Source organism: Dendrobates tinctorius, unplaced genomic scaffold (assembly GCF_039654945.1).
Source record: "Dendrobates tinctorius isolate UK_male_01 unplaced genomic scaffold, ASM3965494v1 ptg000082l, whole genome shotgun sequence".
Classification (NCBI taxonomy): domain Eukaryota; kingdom Metazoa; phylum Chordata; class Amphibia; order Anura; family Dendrobatidae; genus Dendrobates; species Dendrobates tinctorius.
In genome coordinates, this window is record NW_027361750.1 from 16,160,771 (window position 1) to 16,183,673 (window position 22,903).

Below are 22,903 nucleotides of genomic sequence, written 5' to 3' on the forward strand. Positions count from 1 at the left end.
CAACCAGAACACAGCACTAACACACTCAGGGGTCACCACACAAATGCCAAGGGCAAGAGTATAACTGACAGGGATGGGAGCGTCCTGAGGCTATAAGAAGCCTCCCCCAGAACCAGGGAGAGGCCACAATCATAGCCCCAGGTGTGCAGGTAAGCCTGCATCGGGATCACAACCTTTAACCCCAGAAATGCCAGTCATCAGCACTGGTTCCAAACATTAACCCCACGTGTGCGAGTCAAACCCGCACTGAGATCATGACAATTAGATTATTATATTTAATTGGGCATTTAGGATTCAAATAAATTTTATTTTCGGTTCAGCCCTTTAAGATCAGAGTTAGGATGATTCATGATCTTCAAACCGGTCCTGAAAACTTTTCCGGTGTGCCAGGAGGCATTCTCCTGATGAGTCTCGTATCACTAGGTAATAGGCATCGTTGAAAGGGGGCTTTTTTGGTCTGCAGAAATGTGTAGGTGGGCCGTGTGTGTCACATAACATCCACGAGTGCCGGATGCTGAACCTGGGTCATTTCTGAAACATAAACTCTTTCAGCGTTGGGCAGTCTGACCGATCTGGGATGGACACAGTCTATTATAGCCAGCATTTAAGGGGTTTTCCAGGCTGAAAGAATACAAGTTTTTACTCTATTGTATACTCCTTGGGAAAATACAGTTTGTAGTGATGGAATCTTCGATGGATGTTTAGCCGCATGATGGCAAGGATTAAGTAGAGCACACTGTGAACCACAAAGACATGTATTCTGACTCCATTACTAGGCTTGAGATACTGTTTCTATGGCTGTCTCTATGTACCAGTACTCACACAAAGAGATTTCATCAGATAGTTTGACACTACTCTAGTGGCACGTGTAAAGATTCCGGGTTTATTTTCGAGCTGAATTCTTATAGTTATGCACAATTACAGTAGCAGTAGCTGTAACAGCTGCCATGGGTAAAAAAAAACACTATTCTGAACCAGAGCTGCAAGACCTGTAGCTTCTAAAGACGCCTGCCAAACTCAACTCACAATGTGGGTGAAGGTGGGTTGCTGACATCAGCGCTAGGGAGGAGACGAGGAGAGGACAAATTCTAAAATGCAAGCCTTATTGCATTGCAGCAGCACGATGCTGTATGATTCCCAAGCCATGAGACATGACAACATGAATTGTTAATTTGCAACCGTGATGGCTCATTTATTCAAGGCTAGGTCATGCATTTTTATTGATGTTATAGCATTGCAATAAATGAGTTATTTTTCAATGATTTGAGCATCTATGTTTCTGTACATGGGTGATCGACTTCTCTCAGTAGAACACTTCAGCAAGTCACCACAATATACAGATATCCTACACTGGGTCATGTGACCACCCGCTTGTGCTGAGATTACCAAATCGTGACAGTGTGATTCCCGATCATTCACGTGGCGTGATTGCAGACTTTTTTCTTTTCAGCCTGGAAAAAGCCCCCTTACTGTTTTTGATCCAAACTCATTGCACAAATTCCTGAAAAACGCAGTCTCCTCTCCAAGAACATCAGTGACTGCTGGACGCCCCATAAGGCCTGTTTCACACATCAGTTTGTTATGTCAGTCGTAATCCGCCAAAATGGCGGAAAACGGATCCGCCTTCGTACGGACATCAACGCGTGGCACCGGACCGTTTTTTTTTTTTGTTTTTTTTTCTTTCTTTTTTACGGATCCGGCGAAGGAAGAAATTTAAAGGAACCACTGTCTGGGGGGGGAGAGAGAGAGAGAATTTTCAGCCGCCAGAACAGAGTTTAGGGTTAAATTTGCGGCCGAGGCAAGTCCTCCGGGCATGCGCAATGTTAAATGCGGATCCGGGAGCCGAAAAAACATTGCATTGTCCGTCCAGGCATGTCGGTGGATCCGCAAAAAAATGGATCCAACGGATGGCCATCCGTCAAGATCCGCCGGTAATGCAACTCAATGGGAAAAAAAAAACGGATCCGCCAAGCAAAATGTCGGATCCTTTTTTTTTTACAAAACGGCGGATTTTGACTGATGGTAACAGACGGATGTGTGAAACAGGCCTAACCCGGTCACCTATTCACTGGTTAGACCTCTGTATACCTACAACCCTCCCCACCCCCATCATTGTAGAATTTCTCTTATCCAATCATTTAGTCTTTACAATTCACTTTTTGTTTTGGTTGCATAGATTCTTACTGTCCTCACATGTGCCAAATATATATCTTTTTTTCTATTCTATTCCGTGTTCTGTATTGTGTGTTAGTGGTGTTGTTTTTTTTATTATTTGTGTAAAAATATATAGAATGAGATATATATATATATATATATATATATATATATAATATATATTATAGAGAGAGAGATATATTTATATTTTACCACTGCTTTTATTTCTAATAATTATTAGCGTGTACAAGAATACTGAATTTCCTGTGTTGTTCTCAGCCTGTGTGAGGATACATTGCTCTCGGCTATAGTTGTCTGTGACAAAAGTACTTCTTTGTCCTCAGAACTTGCCTGCGTGGTACTGAGAGTAAAGTTCACAGTGCTGACAGCCCGGCCTCGGTGGGATCTGCGTTACTTCCTGATATGGTTATCTTTGCTGTCTTTCCAGAAAATAATGTACATTTGTTAATATTTCAGCCCTAAAATATAAATTAGGAATATTAACCCTCATGTGTATGCCTCCTTTATCCCTGCTCTCCGGTTGACTGTGACTTTTCGGTCACCCGCTCTGGCTGATAACCACAGGAAATAACATAGTCCGGAATAGTGTTAGCGCCCATGGTCAGTGCTTTATCTGACACATCGTGAGGTCTGAGAACCTCTGGAAACATTGAAATACATATGTGAGATTAAGATTAGCAGCTTTTATGTAGGGCAATTTTTGTTCTTGGCGATCATTATCATTGTTGTAGAAACAAAGACCAACCACAAAGCTATTGTTGGTGATTATTGACCACAAGACTGTAAAAATCGTTGGTGTCTGTGCCTCTTGCTGGAGCCGTCATTGCGAAACGGTTATGCTCATCCCTGAGCCATTCCTCTCTACTTTTAGATCGATTCGACATTGGAGCTTCTTCACCCTTCTTTGTGGTCAAGAGTGGTCTGGGACCGTACATAAAATGTTTCCTGCCTGTCGGGGTGCGTTTTTTTGGGTCTGTATGTACACCCAGTGAATGGCGCCTGCTCTGTAGATATCATATGTTCATTTAATACTTCCACTTAAAACAAAATTTTTTAAGGGCTTTGATGTAGTTTGCATCCATTCTCGCACCAACCAAGTTCATTCAGCCGGTTACACAATTTATTGTAGGTCTAATACAAGCAAGGTACAACATGACTATAGACCACACAGCTACAAGCAATGGGTCATGCTAGAATAAGTCATTGATCACGGTGATTCCCATCCTGAAGTCGTGCAGTCGCTCTTCTTATAAAATAAACAATATGAAGTCTTTTTATTGTGTGTTCCATTTCTAACAATTTATTATTTTTTTCTTACTCTATTCTTTTCAAACAGACCAAAAACATGGTGGTAAGAATGGGAAAAAGGAAGGCCTGTCCGGCAGCTCCTTCTTCACCTGGTTCATGGTCATCGCTCTGCTCGGTGTTTGGACATCGGTTGCCGTCGTATGGTTTGATCTTGTAGACTACGAAGAAATTCTTGGTAAGAACTCTGGTTATTTCTCGAATTGATAATTGTCTTTATTTTTTCTTATGTTGGTTTACTGACACTATTTTTATTAATTACGGTTTTTATTTTTTGTTTGGGGGGGTGGGTGGGTAATTGAATCAGCATTTCTTACTGTCCTCCCAGTTTACAAGCCCATATAATATACAAATTGTTTTGTAGGTAAGGAAACATGACTCAGTCATTTCATGAAGATAAATTCCAAGTAAAAATAGAAAATTTAGATGTGGATCAATAAACCTTCATGTAACAATTATGTTATGAGTTGGCTTAAAGGGAACCTGACGGCTGATACATGCTCCAAACTGTGGGCAGCATGTATCAGCCACTGGCTGTAGAGTCTCAGTCATGTAGGTTTGTCTCTGAAACACTGCGGTGTTTCAGACAAAAACTTGCTTTGAATGGCCGCCGTCGCATTGTGCACTAGTTGTGCAGGTAGGGGGTCCCTGGCGGCTTCTCTCCTCCACTGACCATGACTGGCAAGCTTTTGCCTACGTGAGCGTTTAGGCAAAGTCTTATCAGTCACTGTTGGTGGGCGAGGAGAAGCCACTGGAGACCCGCCTATATGATTAGACACCTACAGGGCTCGGTCCCCGGCATCTATTATATATTTATTTTTTTTCTTTCCTGAAACGCCGCAGCATTTTAGAGACAAACATACATGGCTGGGTATACTACAGGCAGTGGCTGATGTATGCTGCCCAGAGTTAGGGCAGCATGCATCAGCTGACAGGTTCCCTTTAAACCCATTGTCTGATCACACCTATTGATGCTCTATCCATTGAATAGGTCATGAATATCAGATTGGTGAGGGTCTGACACCGTACACCCCCTACTGATCAGATGTTACATGCTCTGGTGGCTGTCAAATGTAATTTCATTGTACGGAGCTGTAAAAATATAGGAGCTGTTCTGCAGCACCCGCAAAGTCCGCTGCACCTTAAAAGAGCTGGTCTCTGCAGCTTAGTTCAAAGTGTTAACATCCGGCGGTCCCTGGAGCATATAACAGGAGAGTGTTGGAAGTAACGTGTTTCCGGTAAGCCCGAGTTAATTGCCACTGTCAGAGATTGACAGCGGCATTTGCCTAGTTAACAGCCACGGGTGGATTACGATTCCACCTGCGGCTGTTTGGGGCACATGATAGCTGATCAAATCATCTGTCATGTGCCGGAAAAGATGCAGGCTCGGTGCCGGAGCCCTCATAAAAGAGGGATACTCAACCTATGACGTATATGTATATCATAGGTCGTGAAGGGGTTAATGACCTTCTATGGATAGGTCATCAATATCTGTAACCAGACAACCTCTTTAAATTAATGAACTAGTAAATGACAGTATCAAAATTTACTCCCAATTTTTTTTATACTTTGTTGAGATTCATTGAGGTGAAGTCATGCAAGAAACAGATTTTAAGATGCTTTCCCAAGAGACCGCTAGACGCCTGCTGGAAGACCATATTTTATGGCAATGGTGGCATTTGACAATGCTGTGTGGTTTTGTTTAGTTTTTTCTTCTTTTTCTCTGTATTAATCCCATTTATAAAGTGTACAGGTTACAAGTAATGTATTATACGTATTTCTATATTCACACATGCAGCCAAGGCAAAGGATTTCCGCTATAACTTGTCAGAGGCTCTTCAAGGTAGGACTTGTTAGCGACAAATGTTGTAACCATGTTTTTTTTTATACATTTTTAGTTTGGTATTTCCAATAACCATTTCCAGGCTTTCTCTAGATCTGACTTCACTTTTTTTACCCTTCTATGTTGTCTTCTCAAAATAACCATATTTTCCTTTTTCAAACTTTCTATTAAGTAAGAGTATGACGGGTACATCAACCTTCCATCCAGCCTTTCTTGGCTTTATAGGCTTATGCCAGACATCTGAAAGTTTGTCGGAGATTAGGTCAGACAAGAGCCATAAAGCAGCTCTGTTCCGTTAGTCTGCTGTTCCAAGTGCGACCACATAATAGACGTATAGGTCTGTTGAATAAAATCTCTATAAAAAATGCATTTTTTTAATTATTATTCTTCATAGCAATGTCCACTACTAGACAATCCTTTTATTTATGGGCTTTAAAAAGGAATCAAAATAAAATTCCAGTTTCACTCTTTTGTCCATTTGCCCAACATCAGGCAGGGGCGTCTTGTGAGCGTGGCGCTGGACCACCTCGCAACGTTCACATTTTGTCCATGCCAGAAGACACAGCAATAAAGGCCTTGTTGGCTTGTCTAGAAGTAAGAGCCAGCAAGAAGGATGATCTGGAAAATTGTTTAATTTAGATAAAAAATCATCCAATCTGAAAGAATACATTTAACATAAATCTGTCAGATTCCAATAAAACCTTCTTTTTAGATAGTATATTTTCAATAAGCTTAGAATAAAGTCGTAAAAATGAATATAAGAAACTTTCTAATATCATATTAGAAAAAAGCCTCTTTAGGCTGTGTGCCCACGTAGCGTTTAAGCGTTTCCGCAGCGCTTTTAGACAAGCGTTTCTGCTGTGGAAACGCTTAAGAAAAGCATCTAATGTAATAGAATGGAAAACGCACATGATGTGCTAATGGTGCGTTTTTTTCCGCTGCGGAAACGCTTAGCAGAAAAAAACGCAGCATGTTCATTAATTGTGCGGAATCGCATGCGATTCCGCATACATACACTGTAATTGCAAAAACGCATAGGAAAACGCTTGTCAAAACGCTTGACAATCGCGTAAAAAAGCGTGTCAAAAAGCGCATGCGTTTTCCCTGGCAAGGGCATGCATTTCTGCTCAGGAAAAAAACGCTTGAAAAACGCTACGTGGGCACATAGCCTTAATTATCAAAACCTTTTTCTCCCTCCCCTTCCAACGACTCCGTGTCCCGATTTTTATAATTCATGCTGAATATAAGGCTAAGATCTTCGACTTATTAAGCAATTTAGTTACATTCTGCGCAGGTCTATTCAGAGGACCGGGTGGAGGAAGGGTTTGCTGCAGAGTGTGACACACGCACAAGCCTTCTGCTGTTTTCTCACTCCAGTTCTGGATGCACAGCTACACTGCTCAATGCTGCTGTATAATGCCCTTCATGCTACTGAGGATGTTAGAGAGCGGTGGGGGAGCAGAATCTCCACCTGTGTGTACTGTGCATGGGAGACAACATAGCACTAGTCTCCACCCACTATCTGTGAAAATTTTGGTTCCAGTTCAGAGATGTTAAAACTTGCATCTGCCACTTTTTATAAGTTATATAATGTCTGGAAACGTACAACTCCTTATGCACATACAAGGCAGATTATTGTAAAAAGCCAACTAAAGCTACAGGTATGAGTTAATGGGAACCTGTCCTCTACAAGAAATTCTATTTACCTGTGAATATAGAGCTAATCTGCAAGTAAATAGCATTTAAATCCTGCTAGTCTGGTTTACTGGACGCCCAGGTATAGGGAAATTGATGTTCTGTTCTCCTTGCAGCCGCTCTCTTCCAGTCATCGGAGCGGTGCTGGGGTCTGTAATAGTCCCTGCTCAGTGAGTGCTCTCATCTCGTCCCCGCACACTGACGGACAGCGTGCTGTACAATATCTAGCAGACCTAGCTTTTGGTTATAGTGTGCACTGTGTAGGGAGCGGTGCCCAATACAGCCCCCTGCACGGCCCTGATGATTGGAAGAGAGCGGCTGCAAGGAGAATAATTATTTTCTAAAAGCCTAACCTGATTTTTAAAAAGGTTTAATAATTTTGGATCCAGACAGATTATTTAAAAAAAGAAATAAAAGCACCAAAAAACCCCTTAACTTGACTCTCCATCTCTGGGTCCAGTGCTGAGTCTCCACATCTGCCTTGGTGTCTCTTGTCTGCAGCGCTAACATTTTGGTGAGCTTTCGGTAGCTCGTGCTGCTGAGCTCCGTTATAGGCTGCACCGCTGTCGACGTGACACTACAGACCCTGGGGCGGCAGCTGAGACTCAGCGGAGGACCCATGGAAGGTGAGTAAAGCACAGTGGGTTCCCTCCCCCTACAAACTGCACCTGGATACACATTTCCTGAGAATGGAAAACCCCATTACACGCTATTTACCTTGGTTTTCCACTACAATTTGTGTTTGGCGGATTTCTTTAGGGTAATGTGAACACTTGAGGTTTTGAGGCAGAAGGTCCATGTTTTTGAGGGCAAGATGGAGAGTTTCTGCTCCACAAACTCCGTGTGCACATACTCTATCATAAGCAATGGCATCTGATGTTACACTGCGGGTCGCAGAGAGCTCCGTTATTGTTTGTGGGCATTGATGGGTGAATACTCTTTGTTTTCTTCCATTATTTCTAAGTTAATGATTCTGAAGTAAGTTGTCCTCTGCTTCATTCTGTGCGTAGAAGAGATTAGTATATTTAGTTAGCTTTGCCTGTTGCTCCTGGCCTGTAGTAGCTTAAACTGTTTGGGCCAAGTTTTTTAGTTTGGATAGGGAATAAAGATTAAATATGGAATAAATTTGTGATCCCTTGGGGGGGTCACTTGCTGGAATCCCCTATAGCCATGAAAATGGGGCTATACAGAACTTGATCTGACTTTGCTACAAAAAAAAAAAAAGACAGCAATAGCTGTATGGAGGACATTATACATCAGTACTGAGCAGTGTAGCTGTGACATACAACACTTAAAGGGAACCTATCGCCATCAGTGCTCATATGAGGTCTGCTGTATACAGCAGTCTCACTCTCTTATGTGATGTATAGAGCACCTAGGATACACTGGGACTTTTGTGTATATACGTGACAGTGGAACAGGTGTATATACAGAGGAACTGGTGCGCACAGCGCACTATCTCTGCCCATGAAGAACGTTTGGCCAGCGCCAGGTTGTAATATTTTATTGCATGTGCCGCTGCCTTCCGTAGTGAGCGCTGTGTGTTCGTGGTCACGGGCTAAGGAGAAATTAACGGCTAACGGGCCGGTGGCTAGCAAAACTGTGTCGGCGGCCCAAGTACTGTGGTCCCTGGGGATTGAGCCACACGGGAGACTGCTCGGACAGGCAGGTCCTTTTTCATACCAATTCATAACTCGGTCTCATTTTCTTTTTATAGGAAAGCTGGGAGATTACGATGCCGACGGCGATGGAGATTTTGACGTGGATGACGCCAAGGTTTTGCTAGGCAAGTACACGTTTCTTTGTTTTGTGCAGATTGATTTGCAGAGAGCTCATTCTACAAGCAATTTACTATGTGCTTTACCTTTATTATGTTTGCTCATGTCCTAAAATAAAACGTCACCAATCCTGTGCCACATTAATTAGATGCTACTACAGTGTGTGTGTTTAGTGTCTCCCAAGCGCGTGTTCACACCATGCATGTACCCACCCATTGTGTCTATGCACTTGGATGAATGTGCTCATTTATGTCTTTATTTCTATTTGGCGGCTTTAAAGGGACTTTCCGGGGACTAAAAGGCCTCGTGATATTAAAATTTGGAAAACTCCTCTAACTTACATGAAATAGTTTCTGAGAAGCTGGCTTCTACATTCCCCATCTCTCTTGCTGATGGGCAGTCATCATTCACGCACGTTCGCTCATATTGTCTCTTACTTTGCATGCTTCCTGAACATTAAAGCATGAATAGCGAGCTGCTTTGATAAAAATTATGACGTATGAAAAATGTTTGTTAGAGAGAACTGAAATCCGATCTGTCTGACAGCATGCATTATGATATATATTTTAGACCAGATGAGGCCGATGTACTAGTCAGAATGGCTGTATGATTCTATTTAAACATTTTACACTCAGTCTGCTGACCCAGCCTGATTGACGTCTCCTCAGTGTACGCCTTCACGCCGCTGCTAAAATGTCCCAGTGCTCGGTCCAAGCTCCAGTTATCAGTGAGGCTGGGTGGGCGGGACTCCATTTTCTAAATAGATACTCCAGGCTCATCTGGTCTAACATATTTATATACATATGCAGTTAATGTTGTGAAATCTGATGTCAGATCCACTTTAAAGAATCTTTCCACCCTCTAAAGACAATGTCCATGTCTTAAAGGGTTATTAAAGGGAAGTGCATGCCTCCCAGCTTCCTGGTCTGCTGGATCTAGCCTGTCTGTATATTACATGGTAGGCTACTCGGTTAAATGCCTCGACAAGGCCGATCAGGTTTCTGCAACGATTGCTCTGATTTATGGTTTTTATGTTAGACGTAAGTCCAGTGAGTTCAACCTATACCCGAAAATATTGATGCGGAGGAAGGCGAGAACCCCATGAGACAGATAATTGACCTTATATTAGGGGAAACATTCCTCTGTGTTAGGGGGAAAATTCCTGACTAGTTCCCTGGAGTAATGTCCCATCTTCTAATGTTACGGGTACTGGATTCTAATATTCAAGAATGGCATCCAGGTCCTCTTCAATTTTTTTTAATTAATCGACCAGTACAATATCATGTGACAGAGAGTTTCATAATCTCACTGCTCTTACTGGAAAGAATCACCATACCCCTTTTATGTAATAAAAATGCAGTTACCAAAGAAACATCTCTCGTCCAGTTATGCAATATGCCAAAATCAACTCTACCTGAAATGTATCTGCAATCATTGGCTGATCAGGCACAATACTTGAATTTTTTTTCACCTCCTGTTTTAGATTTTTTTTTTTTTTTTTTTTATGGTAGTTTTTTTTTCTTTTTTCTTGCCGTGTAACTTAAATTTTCTATAAACTTTGTGTAATTTTTTATGAATTTCACATAAAGGACGAAGTTAATGTAGTTTTCACTGCCCAACCCTTTTCTACAATGGTGCATTATTAGTCAAACATTGGTGTCGCCCAGTCTTTGTACAAAGAAGGGCGTACTCTCTTCTGTGTGCTCAGCATTGTCAGGCGCTGCTCGCATCGCTGCCACTATTCACTGTCGGTACTACTCGGTACATAAAACCCTATTTGCTCTTGGAGCATTAATCACACTTGGAAATGTGTAGCTTTGTCCTATAAAATGGTTTAAAGCTAAAATTTAATTTGATTTATTTTTTTTCTCCTTTACCTGTTAGTAAAAAATATCAACCCCTTAGTTTATTGTTCATGGCGTTTCCCGGTCATAAGATTTATGATGACTTCTCCAAAAAGATAGGTCATCCATTCCAGATTTGGTGGGATTCCAACATTTGATACCTCCTCACTGATGAATTGAAATGTTCTCTGGAGATTAGAGCTGTTCTGCAGCACCCAGCAGCGGCAGCTACACATTATACAAAGCTGTAGAGCGCGCCTCTATTCAAACTGTTTATACTTGGTGGCCACCAGAGCAGATTTCAGCTGATCAGCGGGGGTGCCGTATGTCAGTCCTCCACTGTTCTTGCATTGATGACCTATCCTATACATATGTCATCAATGTATTATGTCCTAGGTTATACTAAGCCTGAGTTTTGTCTTCGGGTAATATTACATGGGTTGAACTTGATGGAACTGTCAATTTTCAACCTTTTTCTCGATTAATTATACGTCGTCACTAAATTATTTATAACTCACAGTGCCATTTGTTATAAGAAAAGCATTCTGCCCTTTTTTGACTACTGATATAGTAGCTGCCTTTACTCCCGCCTGCGGTCTGGCGTTCCTCAGTCTAGCTACTCTATCTATAAAGAATCCTTCCCAATTTAGATGATAGAATTGCCTTTCCTGCACATGTGATGTGGTCCTTGGAAGGAGTAAATAATGTGCCAGTCCTTTGTACTGACGACATATGTATACTTGTATGCATATAAACTATATCACCTCTGAGGCATCTTTTTTCTAACCTCTCGTTATAAGGGAGACCTTCCATCCCATGTAATAATTATTATCCGACTAAGTTTTGTGTCATCAGGTAGAAAACTGTAACTTTACCTCTGTGATTTGGGATTTTGAGTATTCATGTTGTGATGAAGAGAATTGGGTGACTTTAGCCTATTTTGTGCACACACCTTTTTATAATGACTCGGTTTCCTGTCCATCAGTTTTTTGTACCGATATACATATATTATCCCATAGTCCCTGCTTCTGAAGGTTGCATCTGTAGCATTGAACGTATATTTGATGCTCTTGTTTTGTCATGTTCATCACTTTAAAGGGGTTCTCCAAAAATACAGTAAAATTGTCCCTGTAGCATATGTCAAATTACAACATGTCTTAGTCACGTGTCAGGGTGGGTTGCAGTCTGAAGAATCACAGCTCCTGAGACCTGTGTCTCAATGACACAGGAGCTCAATTGTAAGCACACATTCCGGAGAGCTGCTGGAGAAGGGAAAAAAATAAATCTTTTCAGATGATTTGAACACAAAGGAATTTTTTTCTCCAGCCTCAGTCCTCCATGTGCAGTTGGTGAAAGGAGAAGGCTTATTTCTTTTCCTGACAGTCTTTCTCCGGCAGCTAACCAGTATGTTTGCTTACGATACATCTTCTCTGTCAGTTTAGACACAGTTCTCGGTACCTACGTTTCTTCAGACTGCAATCCATCCTGCCACGTGACTAAGATGGGTTGTAGTTTGCATTGCATGACGGGCCATTTTTATTTTGTTCCTGAATAAACCCCTTTAAAGTAGTTTGTCCATTAAATAACCTGCTGATGTAGTAAGAATCCGCATAACAAATCCGGAGAATGCAAAGGCCACAGAGCTGGTTTTGGTCACCACCTGCACAGTGAACTTTACGTATGCTCCAGATCAGTTCATTCTTTGGACCGAAAAAGTGATGACATTTCATTGCTATGTGGCATGACTTTCTCTGTTAGAAACTATCATTCAGCGTATTAACGGAGTTGTCCATTATTTTTACATTGATGATCTATCCTTAGTATAGGTCATCATAGAATCGCAGAGTTGGAAGGGACCTCCTGGGCCATCTGGTCCAACCCCCTGCTCAAAGCAGGATTCGCTAAATCATCCCAGTCAGATGTCTGTCCAGCCTCTGTTTGAAGACTTCCATTGAAGGAGAACTCACCGCTTCTCGTGGCAGCTTGTTCCACTCATTGATCACTCTAACTGTCAAAAAGTTTTTTCTAATATCTAATCTGATCATCAATGTCTGATCATTAGCTGCCCCCAGGTGTTGCACAGCCTCCCCCTATTAAAATCAATAGTCGACTGAGTAGCTTCGTAATTAAGCACTTCCGGCCTCCACTGGCACCTAGAACTGGTACCGGGTGTCGGACTCCCATTGATCAGACATTCATAACCTTTCCAAAGGATCGGTTATCAGTATTAAAGTAATGGACAACCTCTTTGACAAATGTAAAGGAGGTTATGTGAAATCTAGTTACCCTGGATTGCTCTGTACTGTTCTTGTGGATTCCATATCGCAAATCCATCGGAATTGTTGTGTTCTTCTGATCTCCTTCTCTCCCTTGTCTGCATGTTACCCCCTCCTTTATGTTGAGGTGGATGGAGTGCGCCCTTGTGTCCTAGTAAACATCTGCATGATCTGTTTTTTTGTTTTGTACATCAAACGGTCATTCACTTTTTCTTTTCTGCTTCCGGTCTCCATTGTCTGAGAGAAGTGAGTGGATGAAGCAGTTGCGCATCCCTGCTCTCCATGGCCCTTCTGTCTACTAAACTGCTCCTCTTCTTTCTTCTTTTCTTTCTTTCCTTTTTTTTCTTCCCCTTTTACTCTTGTGTAGGCCTCACCAAAGATGGCAGTAGTGTGAATATTGATTCTCTAGAGGAAGTCCTTAATATTTTAGCTGAGGAAAGCTCTGATTGGTTTTATGGCTTCCTCTCCTTTCTTTATGACGTAATGACTCCTTTTGAAATGGTAGAAGAAGAGGAGAACGACCCCTCAGATGATGTTGATGGTACGTCACAGAACGAAGGGGTTCAGGGCAAAAAGACCTGTGTCATACTGGATTTGCAGAACCAATAACCTCTCTTCACAGACCAGATACTAATTTCTCTCTGGTTTTGTTTTTTTCCTCATAAGTAAAGCCACAAGATACGGGATCACCCACTTCTTCATAGTGGACAGTCTGGATTCAAGGAGCCATATGGTGGCCACATGTCCGAGTGTCCTACTTAGCAGATCCTGTACACAACAGAATGATTGTTAGTATGGGTCGCTCCTGAATCCCAGTGAAGATTTCTGCAATTCAGGTCTTGTTTGTTTTTTTGCCTATTTTTAGTTTAAGTTCATTAAGCTTTGCACAATGACCCTTCCATGGCTTAGGAGGCAAGCACCGGCGACATTTTATTACTAACGCCTTTGACCATCGGTCATATGCCACATGCTTCCAGCCAGCCTGCAATATTCCATGTCCTGTATCGTCCCAAGACCCTAAATGCAGCAAGACTAAATTAGTGCTCCCCAAATTTCTTTTCTCTTCTCATCTTCATCTGTCTCATTAGTCTCTTATGTCCATGCAGCCTGGGAGTACATCATCTTGCAGTGAGTGTGACTGGAGCACCAGAGACCTAACCTTGCACTCGCTTGGCTGTAGCAAACTTATGGCACGATTCTCAGGTCATACTTTTTGCTTGGCTGTGTAACTGTCCTAATCCTGCTTTCTAAAAGTTGTTTGGGACTTCTTTCATCTGTGCAAATAAAACCTGATTACTTTTATCCTTTTTGTGTGTCATACGTAAAACTAAACAGATTCAATTTGTCTTACTGGTTTTAATTATTGGTAATTTAAAAAAAATAAAAATAATAATGTTTTTGATGCAAATAAAATATTTCCCAATATGTTCTGAGTAGCATGTTTGTTAGAGTCCTTGTCTGATTAAAATCTAAAGCGAACAGTCTGCTCCGGCTTAGAGGGTCTACATTTGACAAAACGTGAGGGATTTATTTAGGAAGACCACAGGTTTTATTAATAGGGTCGTCTACTATTGGGACAACCCCTTCTTGCATACTTTATTTCCCCTAGTAAAATAAAAGCACCTTTATACTCCACTCCCGGACAGGCACCGATCCAGCGATGTCGGCTCTGGGTCTCCTGAGGCTTTCAAGACATTATTGTGCCTCGCTAGCCCTGCAACCCTTCAGCTATTAAACTGTTGTGCCCTCATGTCCTTTGGACGTTCTGGAAGGTGTGAACACTATATCCCTAAAGTGGCTAGTTATTGGCTGCAGGGCTCATGTAGCACAATAATGTCATGCAAGCCTTGGGACACCCAGCGCCTGTATGGGAGCTGAGTATAGGGATGCTTTCATATGCCGAGACTCATTACTTGGACAGCTTACGTCTGATGGTACCGCCGCTGTTAATACTCTTAGTGTGGGACCTATTCACTTTTTTTTTTCTTCTAGTTGACAAAAAAGACTTATTAAGCTTGTTGTTATCCAGCTTTTTTTTCCCCGTGTAGTAGTTGACTAACTTATTTGTTTGGCCCATTTGCACTTTATAAGTGGTTATGTTTATAAAAATGCTCATGTAATTTTGGTTAAATGTTTAAATCTTTGTTAACGAAGCACTCCTCCCATCAAAATGTTACTCTGCAGTTTTCATATTATACAGCACTGTGTACTAATTGCTAATTTTGCCTTTCTACCCAGCTAATTCTTATTTTTTCCATTAAATCTATGACATCACATGATTAAAAACTGACCACCTGAATCGTTCTAAGTTCCATGTAGAAACAGGAGGCCAATTTTCCCTGTATGAGTCATGAGTCACTGCAAAAGTCTCTGGCAGGGGAGGAGGCAGCAGCTGGGTCAGGAGTTGAAGAGGGGAATGATAATTCAGGGACAATAGACTCCTGTTTCTACATAGAGCAGAGAAATGAGAAGAATTATCTGGGTAGAAAGGCAAAATGAGCAATTGTAAGTACATAGTGCTGTATAATATGATTGGAGAATATTAAGAAGGTACAGACTTTGCTGGGAGTGCAAACAAATAGTATTTGTTATTATGTCAGCAACACAAATTGTCTCTTCAGAGAGGAAGATGACTCGAACTCTGGTGACACTTTTTGGAATTTGTAAGCCTAAAAGCCCAATATCGACTCTTTCACGATCCTTGCCACATGGCTTAGTATAAAAGTCAAATCAGAATCTCAATTTACAGACACATGTTTCGGAGTGTTTCCCCTTTTCAGTACAAAGCATGAGATTTGATTTGGCTGTATGAGAGAGGCCTCTGGCTATTGTCGAAGGGGTTATGTTTCTCCTTGTGGGGAGTCAAAACATGCATAGGAAGGGAACCTGTCAGTTGGCTTTCACGATTGCAGATACAAGACTATTTTCGTGCTGCCTCAGTCCAGTTTCTTCCATTCTCCTCTAGTTGATTGTCAGGTCTTTCGCACGTTTCAGCGTTTTGGAAAGAAACATACCTGGCAGCAATCGTGCAACCTGACTATGGTTTAAGCTGCCCTGGCTTGGGCAACATGGATTGACTGATTAGGTTTCCTTTAAGAGAACGTCAATCAATTATGACTAAAATTAAACAGCGTGTATTTCTGCAAAATGAGAGGCTCACGTGCATAATACAGTATACTTGCCATGAAAGCCCCTCTTGGAATGCCCTAGTAACCTAGCCCCCTCTGTATTTGCCAACAATGCCATGAACAAAGAGCAGCTCTTGTGCGCTAGGCCATCTATGACATGGTATCGTTAATATTATATATTTATATTTAGCTTACTGTATTTTTGGTAACCTCCTGCCATGTAGTCTTCCATATTCATAAGCTCTGCATAACCCCGCCCCCACCACTGATTGGCTGTTTTCTGCCTATGCACAGTGTACAGAGAAAGTTGCCAATCACTGGGGTGGGCGGGGTCATTCAGAGCTCGACATTCAGAGAACTGGAAGAGCTGCAGCAGATGAAACAGTGATTTTATCAGTAGGCCAGTAAGTAACACATCGTTGGAATCAGGTTACCTGCCCCTGTATTCTGCTGCTGTCAGAGAGGGTAGCAAAAACCTGCTGACAGATTCCCTTTAATGGCAAGATATGTTACTGGACCTGGTTTTATTGTCAAAGTCCATTGGCCAGACTATACATAGCATTGCTCCTTGCAGCGCTCTGGAGGAGTTATTTGTGTGACGAACGCATTTTCAATATCCATAATGCAATAATATCTGTTAAATGCACCTAATGTATGTCTGTGTTCACGGCATGGGCTCACTGTGCATTCTGGGAATACTTTTCTAGGAAGGAAAGAACCCCTGAATTCTGTGATCGCCCTCGATATTTGGGGATAATTGACACTAATATATATGTAAAAATATTATATTATAAAATCTGCGTTCATTATAGTGCTGTTCTTTTACTTTGGAAACTTGTGGATAACCGTTGACGACTAAACTGATGTAATCTACTGTAAAATGGAGTAATTGAACTTGTTTGAGGTTTTATTGTAAGACGACATCAGTTCCCTTTTCTCTCCATTATCACGTTGTTGGCTTTACTATACATACGGTTGTGTAATAATGTGGTAAGAAAATAGCTGATGGGCTTCAACACAACAAAATATGTCCTTTATGCAGTTTTTCACTTCTCTGTCGAAGATTTTTTGGGAGAAAATGCCTTTTAAAATAAGACAGTATGCAAGTGTGATGTGCCGATATTGCATTGAAAGGGGACCGTTAACCAAATTTTCATGTTGTACTGGACACCGGATGTAATGGCAGCTGTAGAGCACAATAAAATCTCTAATTTTTTTTTTTTTTTTTTTTGCCACACTGTTGCCCGGAGTTATTAGCAATCAAAGTATTTGGCACTTATTGAGTTAACTTTTTTTCTTTAAGTCCAAGTGTTATAGTTTTCACTAAGGGCATGTACTCCTCATTCTGACCAATCATAAGCAGGCAGCAAGACTCAATGGAAAGACCTTTCCCTGCACCATAGTATAGAGCAAGGTTTCTAGGTGTGTAAGATGTAATGATACAGCTCTGATCTCCTTGCAAAACCTCCTATGTGAATCAGTAATGGGGGGGTAGTGCAATTGAGTTTACCTGTGCCATATTACAAACCCTCCTCTCCAAGCACTGTACTCTGCTGTAATGCCTCTCCAGTCAGGTTACTCCAGTTTGACATGTAATTATAGCCTTGCTATCTGTCACGCCATGCTCACCTGGGGGCGGGACCTCGGTCCCGAAGTCATCTCTTGCGGAGCCGCGGTCACTCCGGGGGTCCCTGGCTTGGTCTGCCGTGTCCCTGCCTGGCTGTGCGCTGTATTCAGGTCCTCTGCTTTGTACTTGGTTGTGCCTCCTGGCACACGCTCTGACCCTGTGCTCTGTCTCGTACTTGGTTGTGCCTCCTGGCACATGCTCTGACCCTGTACTCTGTCTTATCCTCAGTTGTGCCTCCTGGCACACACTCTGATTCCGTGCTCTGTCTTATACTCAGTTGTGCCTCCTGGCACACACTCTGATTCCATGCTCTGTCTTATACTCAGTTGTGCCTCCGGGCACATGCCCTGATCCTGTAATCAGTCTCTTACTCTGTTGTGCCTCCTGGCACATGTACCAATCCTGCGCTGTCTTATGCTCTGTTGTGTCCTCTGGCACACACCCTGCTCCTGTACTCTGTTACACCTCCTGGCACACCTGCTGCCTGACTCAGTGCTCTGACGTGCGCCTTGCACAAATCCTGCTTCACTCACACCCGGACGAACGTAGTCTCTGTATACCACGTGTTGCCGTGTCCACGCTTTACACGTTCCTGCAGACACACTCACCCACTCGTGTCTCCTGTGAGCCGGCCGCCTGGTGCCAGCAGTCGTGGTGCCTCACCCCCTGGGGCTTGCCCCTGACACTCCCTGTATAGGGGGTGGTCTTCACTAGGTCAGCTCACCCTGGGAGGGTTGGTGTCACGATCCAGAGGGTCCACTCCAGGAGTCGTCACAATATCACTTCAGGGCAGACAGAAGTGTGATTACTGACACACCCAGAGGTTTGTATTATGACACAGCTAAACTTCGCTGCACTATGTCCCCCACCTACTCATATAGGAGGTTAGACCAGGAAACCTAAGCTATGGTGGATGCGTGCTCTTCTTTCCTTTAGAGTTCTTGCTGCCAGCTTATGATTTGTCAACATTATACAGGGAGAAGTAGTACCAGTGAAAACTAATAACACTCGGATTTAACTTTTTTTTACATAGAATTTTTTTTCCCCACTATGGTCTGTTTCTAACAACTTTTTATTTAATAAACCTCAGGATTTGAGTCTCCAAAAGCGGAGAAAGCCATCAAGGCACCAGGTACTTTGGGATTTCCATAACTGCTCTATATGGATTGTGTAATGCTAATCATTGCATGCTGTGCTTGAGTTAGCGCTATGCCAGAACAATAGTGTTCTGGGGCAAGTGCTCTCCATGACTTACTACATGGTGCCCTGAAGTTTTACCATAGTTATAGAAGACCTCAACTTTTGCAGAATGATCTTCAGACCCTGATATCCTTTGGGTAAATTGTTAGTGGTGCATGATTCGTGTTGTGGGATAATTCAGGCCACGTTTCTTACTGATCTGTTCAGTACAGGAAAGATGAATATCTTTGTACCGTGTTAGCCAGTAGATAGAAAATTTAGAATTGAGAGTCCTCAGTGGTTGATTCTTCAGATGTTGTATTAGTTAGCCTGATGAAGAGACCTGAGTAGTCTCGAAAGCTTGCAATGTGTTACCATCTTTTCAGTTAGCCACTAAAAGGTATCAACCACTGAGGATGCTAAATTCTAAATATTCTTTGATCCTTGCAGTGTAAGCCTTCGTGGTGCTGTAAGCTTGGACTCGGTGTGAATTTAGTGATGTGCATGTTGGTTAAGAGGATGAGAGAGCCGTCACAAAACGGTACAGCAAATCGAGCGCCTGAACGTCGCTCCATTCATCCTATACGATCAAGCACAGCGCCCTGCATCTCCATAAGGAGTGATTGGAGCGAAGGTCACGCATGTGCACTGACACTCCTTTTCTAACGGGTATAAAAGTTCCCTATTCTGCTAATATATGTAGCCGTAGAGTAAAGCAATCGCCTTGTATGGATGTGGATTGTGCAGGTGTCTCGTATCTGTCAAAGAATTGCCACCCAACTAGTCAACTGGTCTTGTCTCCAGGGCTGTGGAGTCGGTAAGCCAAACCCCCAACTCCAACTCCTCAATTTCCATGACACCGACTCCACCAAAATGGGCTTCGACTCCATGAATCCGACTCCACAGCCCTGCCAGGCCTGTGGAGTCGGTAAGCCAAACCTCTGACTCCTCAATATCCATAACACCATCTCCGACTCCACAGCCCTGCTTGCCTCCATTATAAGGTGGTGGCACCAGCACAAACCGCTTTTAATTTTGTTTGGCTAGCAGGTGGATTTTATTTTTTTACAAAACAATTGGTGGCTATCCAAAAAAACAACCTGAGGCAGATTTTTACCTTATATTTTTAATCTGCATCACAGTTCCATGTTTTTGTTTTTTTTTTTATGCTTTCTGCAACACAGATTTCAAATCTGCGCCATATATACAGGGGCTGTTGAGTCAGAGACTGAGTCCATTTGGTGGAGTCAGTATAAGATGGACCGGCTCCTCCCAAAATATATAATAAATTTGGCTCAGTAGGACAATGCAGGATGTGCTGTAAATGTTTTCATAAGAATATAAGAGTTATGAATTGTCCTATGAATCAGGACTGTGGAGACGGTAAGCCAAAGCTCCGACTTTGACCCCACAGCACTGGTCACTACTGAGCATGTGCATAAAGTGCAGCACAGATTCATCTCCTCTGACCCCACAGCACTGGTCACTACTGAGCATGTGCATAAAGTGCAGCACAGATTCATCTCCACTAAAAGCTGAGATTAGGAACAGAACAGACATTTATAGGACATTTCATAACTTTCCCAAATTCTTATAAAAATGTATCCTGCACTGAAATACACTACCCAATTTATTATATACTTTCGGAGTCGGTCCATTTTATACCTACTCCACCAAAATGGACTCTGACTGCACAGCCCTGCTATTAAATGTCTGTCCTGTTCCTGATCTAAGGATCTGGGCTTTAGTTGAGCTAAATCTGTGCTGCACTTTATGTACATGCTCAGTAGTGAGGCCGGGCTGGGGGTTGGGAAGTCAGGGAAATTGTGGAGTCCGAGGTTTGGCTTACCGACTCCACACTCCTGTGATAAACTCTGGCTCCTATTCTCATTAAAATGAATAGGAAATGGAACAGTTTTTGTAACTTTCTTGTTGGCCAGGTAGACTTTTGTTACTAGTCAATCTGTTATTGTTTAGCGGCTTTCCACCACCCAACTTTTGGCATTAATTGTTCCTAGTAATACTTGTTCACCATAACCTTGCAGTGTAATTTTTACCGTCTTATTGCTTGTATTTTATTTTTTCTTAGTGTGTTGTTAATTCTGATATATTCAACCCTAAACTCAGATATATCAGGAGGTGTAACCAAGACAAAATCCAAGGCAGAAGGTATTTTGCATCCTTTGTGGTTCTGCTGTTTGGTGCATGTTGGTTTTGGAGTAAAATATTTTGCAAATCTTTGTTTTAGGCTGTGTGCCCACGATGCGTTTTGTTAAGCGTTTCCGCAGCGTTTGAGCCGGATCAGACGCTGCAGAAACGCTTAAAAGATGCAGGCTTTCTGTGCCAATGCATGCGTTTTTAACCGCTCAGGAATCGCTTAGCGGCTAAAAACGCAGCATGCTCATTAATTCCCGCATTGCTCAGCGTTTTTAGCCATCCCCAATGATCCCAGAAATCGCATGTCAAAAAACGCGTCATAAACACGTCAAAATCGCGTCAAGAATCGCGCAAAAAACGCACGGAAAAAGACGCGCGATTTCTGGGAAGGGGATCCTTTTCCTGAGCGTTTAAAAACGCTAGCGTGGGCACATAGCCTAAAGAGATGTAAAATCTTATCTAAATAAGGTTTGTTTTGCTCATTATAACCTTTTTGTATTGCAATTATCTGCAGTTGCATTTATAGCTATGTTAACAAAATGGAGTTTTTGTATTGCTCAATCCTCAGTTTCACACTTCAGCTTCATCACCACAAAGGTCGGCCATTGTGTCATACTTGGTGACTTTAATGGGAACCTGACTCATTACACATGTAGTCTGATATGTGGACGGCATGGCACAGAGAAGAAGCTGAGCATATTATACATATGATACATGTTCTAGGATTGTGGAGAAAGATTCTGCAAAACCTGTAGTTCATTCATTGACTTCCTTGGTGTTGGTATAGATAGGAGTCAAGTGGGCGTTCCTGTTAGTGTTTGACAGTTTCCCGCGTATGAATGTGCATGCAGAGATAGCTGTCAATCACAGAGCAGGACCGCCTACTGGACATTTCCATACGAAGGCGCACATCCAGTTGAAGTTTGCACTGGCGTCGGTGGGCCCCTCACCGGCATGGGTCCTGTTGCGATGTCTGCGACCATGATCGTCACGCCCCTGTCCCTGCATTATACTGCTCTCAGATGGGGTAGTAAAAGCCTAGTGATGTTCCCATTAATTGACACTAGCATAATTGTGTTTTAATATAGTTCCATCTATTTTTCGTGGCCACTCGCCCTGTAAATGCATATATATAGCATGTCAAGGAAGCAACTAAATAGTTTTACTTACACTGGCTGTAAGAAATAAGCTTTTAATTATTTTCTTGCATGGTACGTGAGTGAAAGCCTCAACCCCATTTGGAGTCATCGATAACAACCAGTATTATCATGACAATAAAAGAGTGAAGTTTTTAAGTATACTTAGCGATACAGTTATAAGAGGCAACTTAATTTGAAATGCGTTTTACATAGTTTTTACTTTAAAAGGCTATTTAAGTCTCATCTATGTGACCCACATCTTTTAGACATTTATGATGTATGCAGTGGACGTTCCAGAAATGTCTGATGTGGATCTCCATTTTAATACAATTTTGAAAATATATATTTTTTTAACTGTTTACTGTCACCTTTTAAAGGGGCTGTCCTACAAACAAATTATATTTTAATTAGTAGATCTTAGAATAATAGAATGTATTAAAAAAGTTCCTCTTCTGAGATAACTTTGTAAATGTGCCCCTACTGTTATTTGCTGTGTCTGTCTATGAGGAGCTGCTACGTTTCATGGCCATCACATGCCACCGCTCCTGTCCAGGGGAGGAAGCATAAGTCAATTTATAATAAGTGAATAAACAAATAAAGTCCATGGAGCCTCATGTCTCAAAGACGGGTCTAGCCAGATCTTCCTCCAGGGAAGGACCCAGGCAAGGGGTGGCTCCTTTCGGAAACCACCATTACCACCATATTAAGTGGCCCTTTAAGTCAATATCCAGCTCTTTACGGGTTTACAGATATGACA

At 42.2% G+C, this 22,903-nt stretch overlaps 1 protein-coding gene across 10 annotated transcripts in view; it reads left to right on the top strand.

Moving 5' to 3' along the window:
• ASPH (aspartate beta-hydroxylase) overlaps window positions 1-22,903 on the top strand; it is a 303,702-nt gene that overhangs the window by 46,048 nt on the left and 234,751 nt on the right. For 3 of the 10 annotated variants that reach the window (XM_073583934.1, XM_073583937.1, XM_073583935.1), the window contains exons 2-4: window positions 3,512-3,658; window positions 5,279-5,323; window positions 8,736-8,804. In XM_073583934.1, coding sequence (XP_073440035.1) covers window positions 3,512-3,658; window positions 5,279-5,323; window positions 8,736-8,804 — 261 coding nt within the window. Of the gene's footprint in view, window positions 1-3,511; window positions 3,659-5,278; window positions 5,324-8,735; window positions 8,805-13,283; window positions 14,342-18,761; window positions 18,804-20,977; window positions 21,020-22,903 lie in introns of those variants that run through there. The other 7 variants (XM_073583938.1, XM_073583944.1, XM_073583939.1 and 4 more) reach the window with 7 other exon arrangements.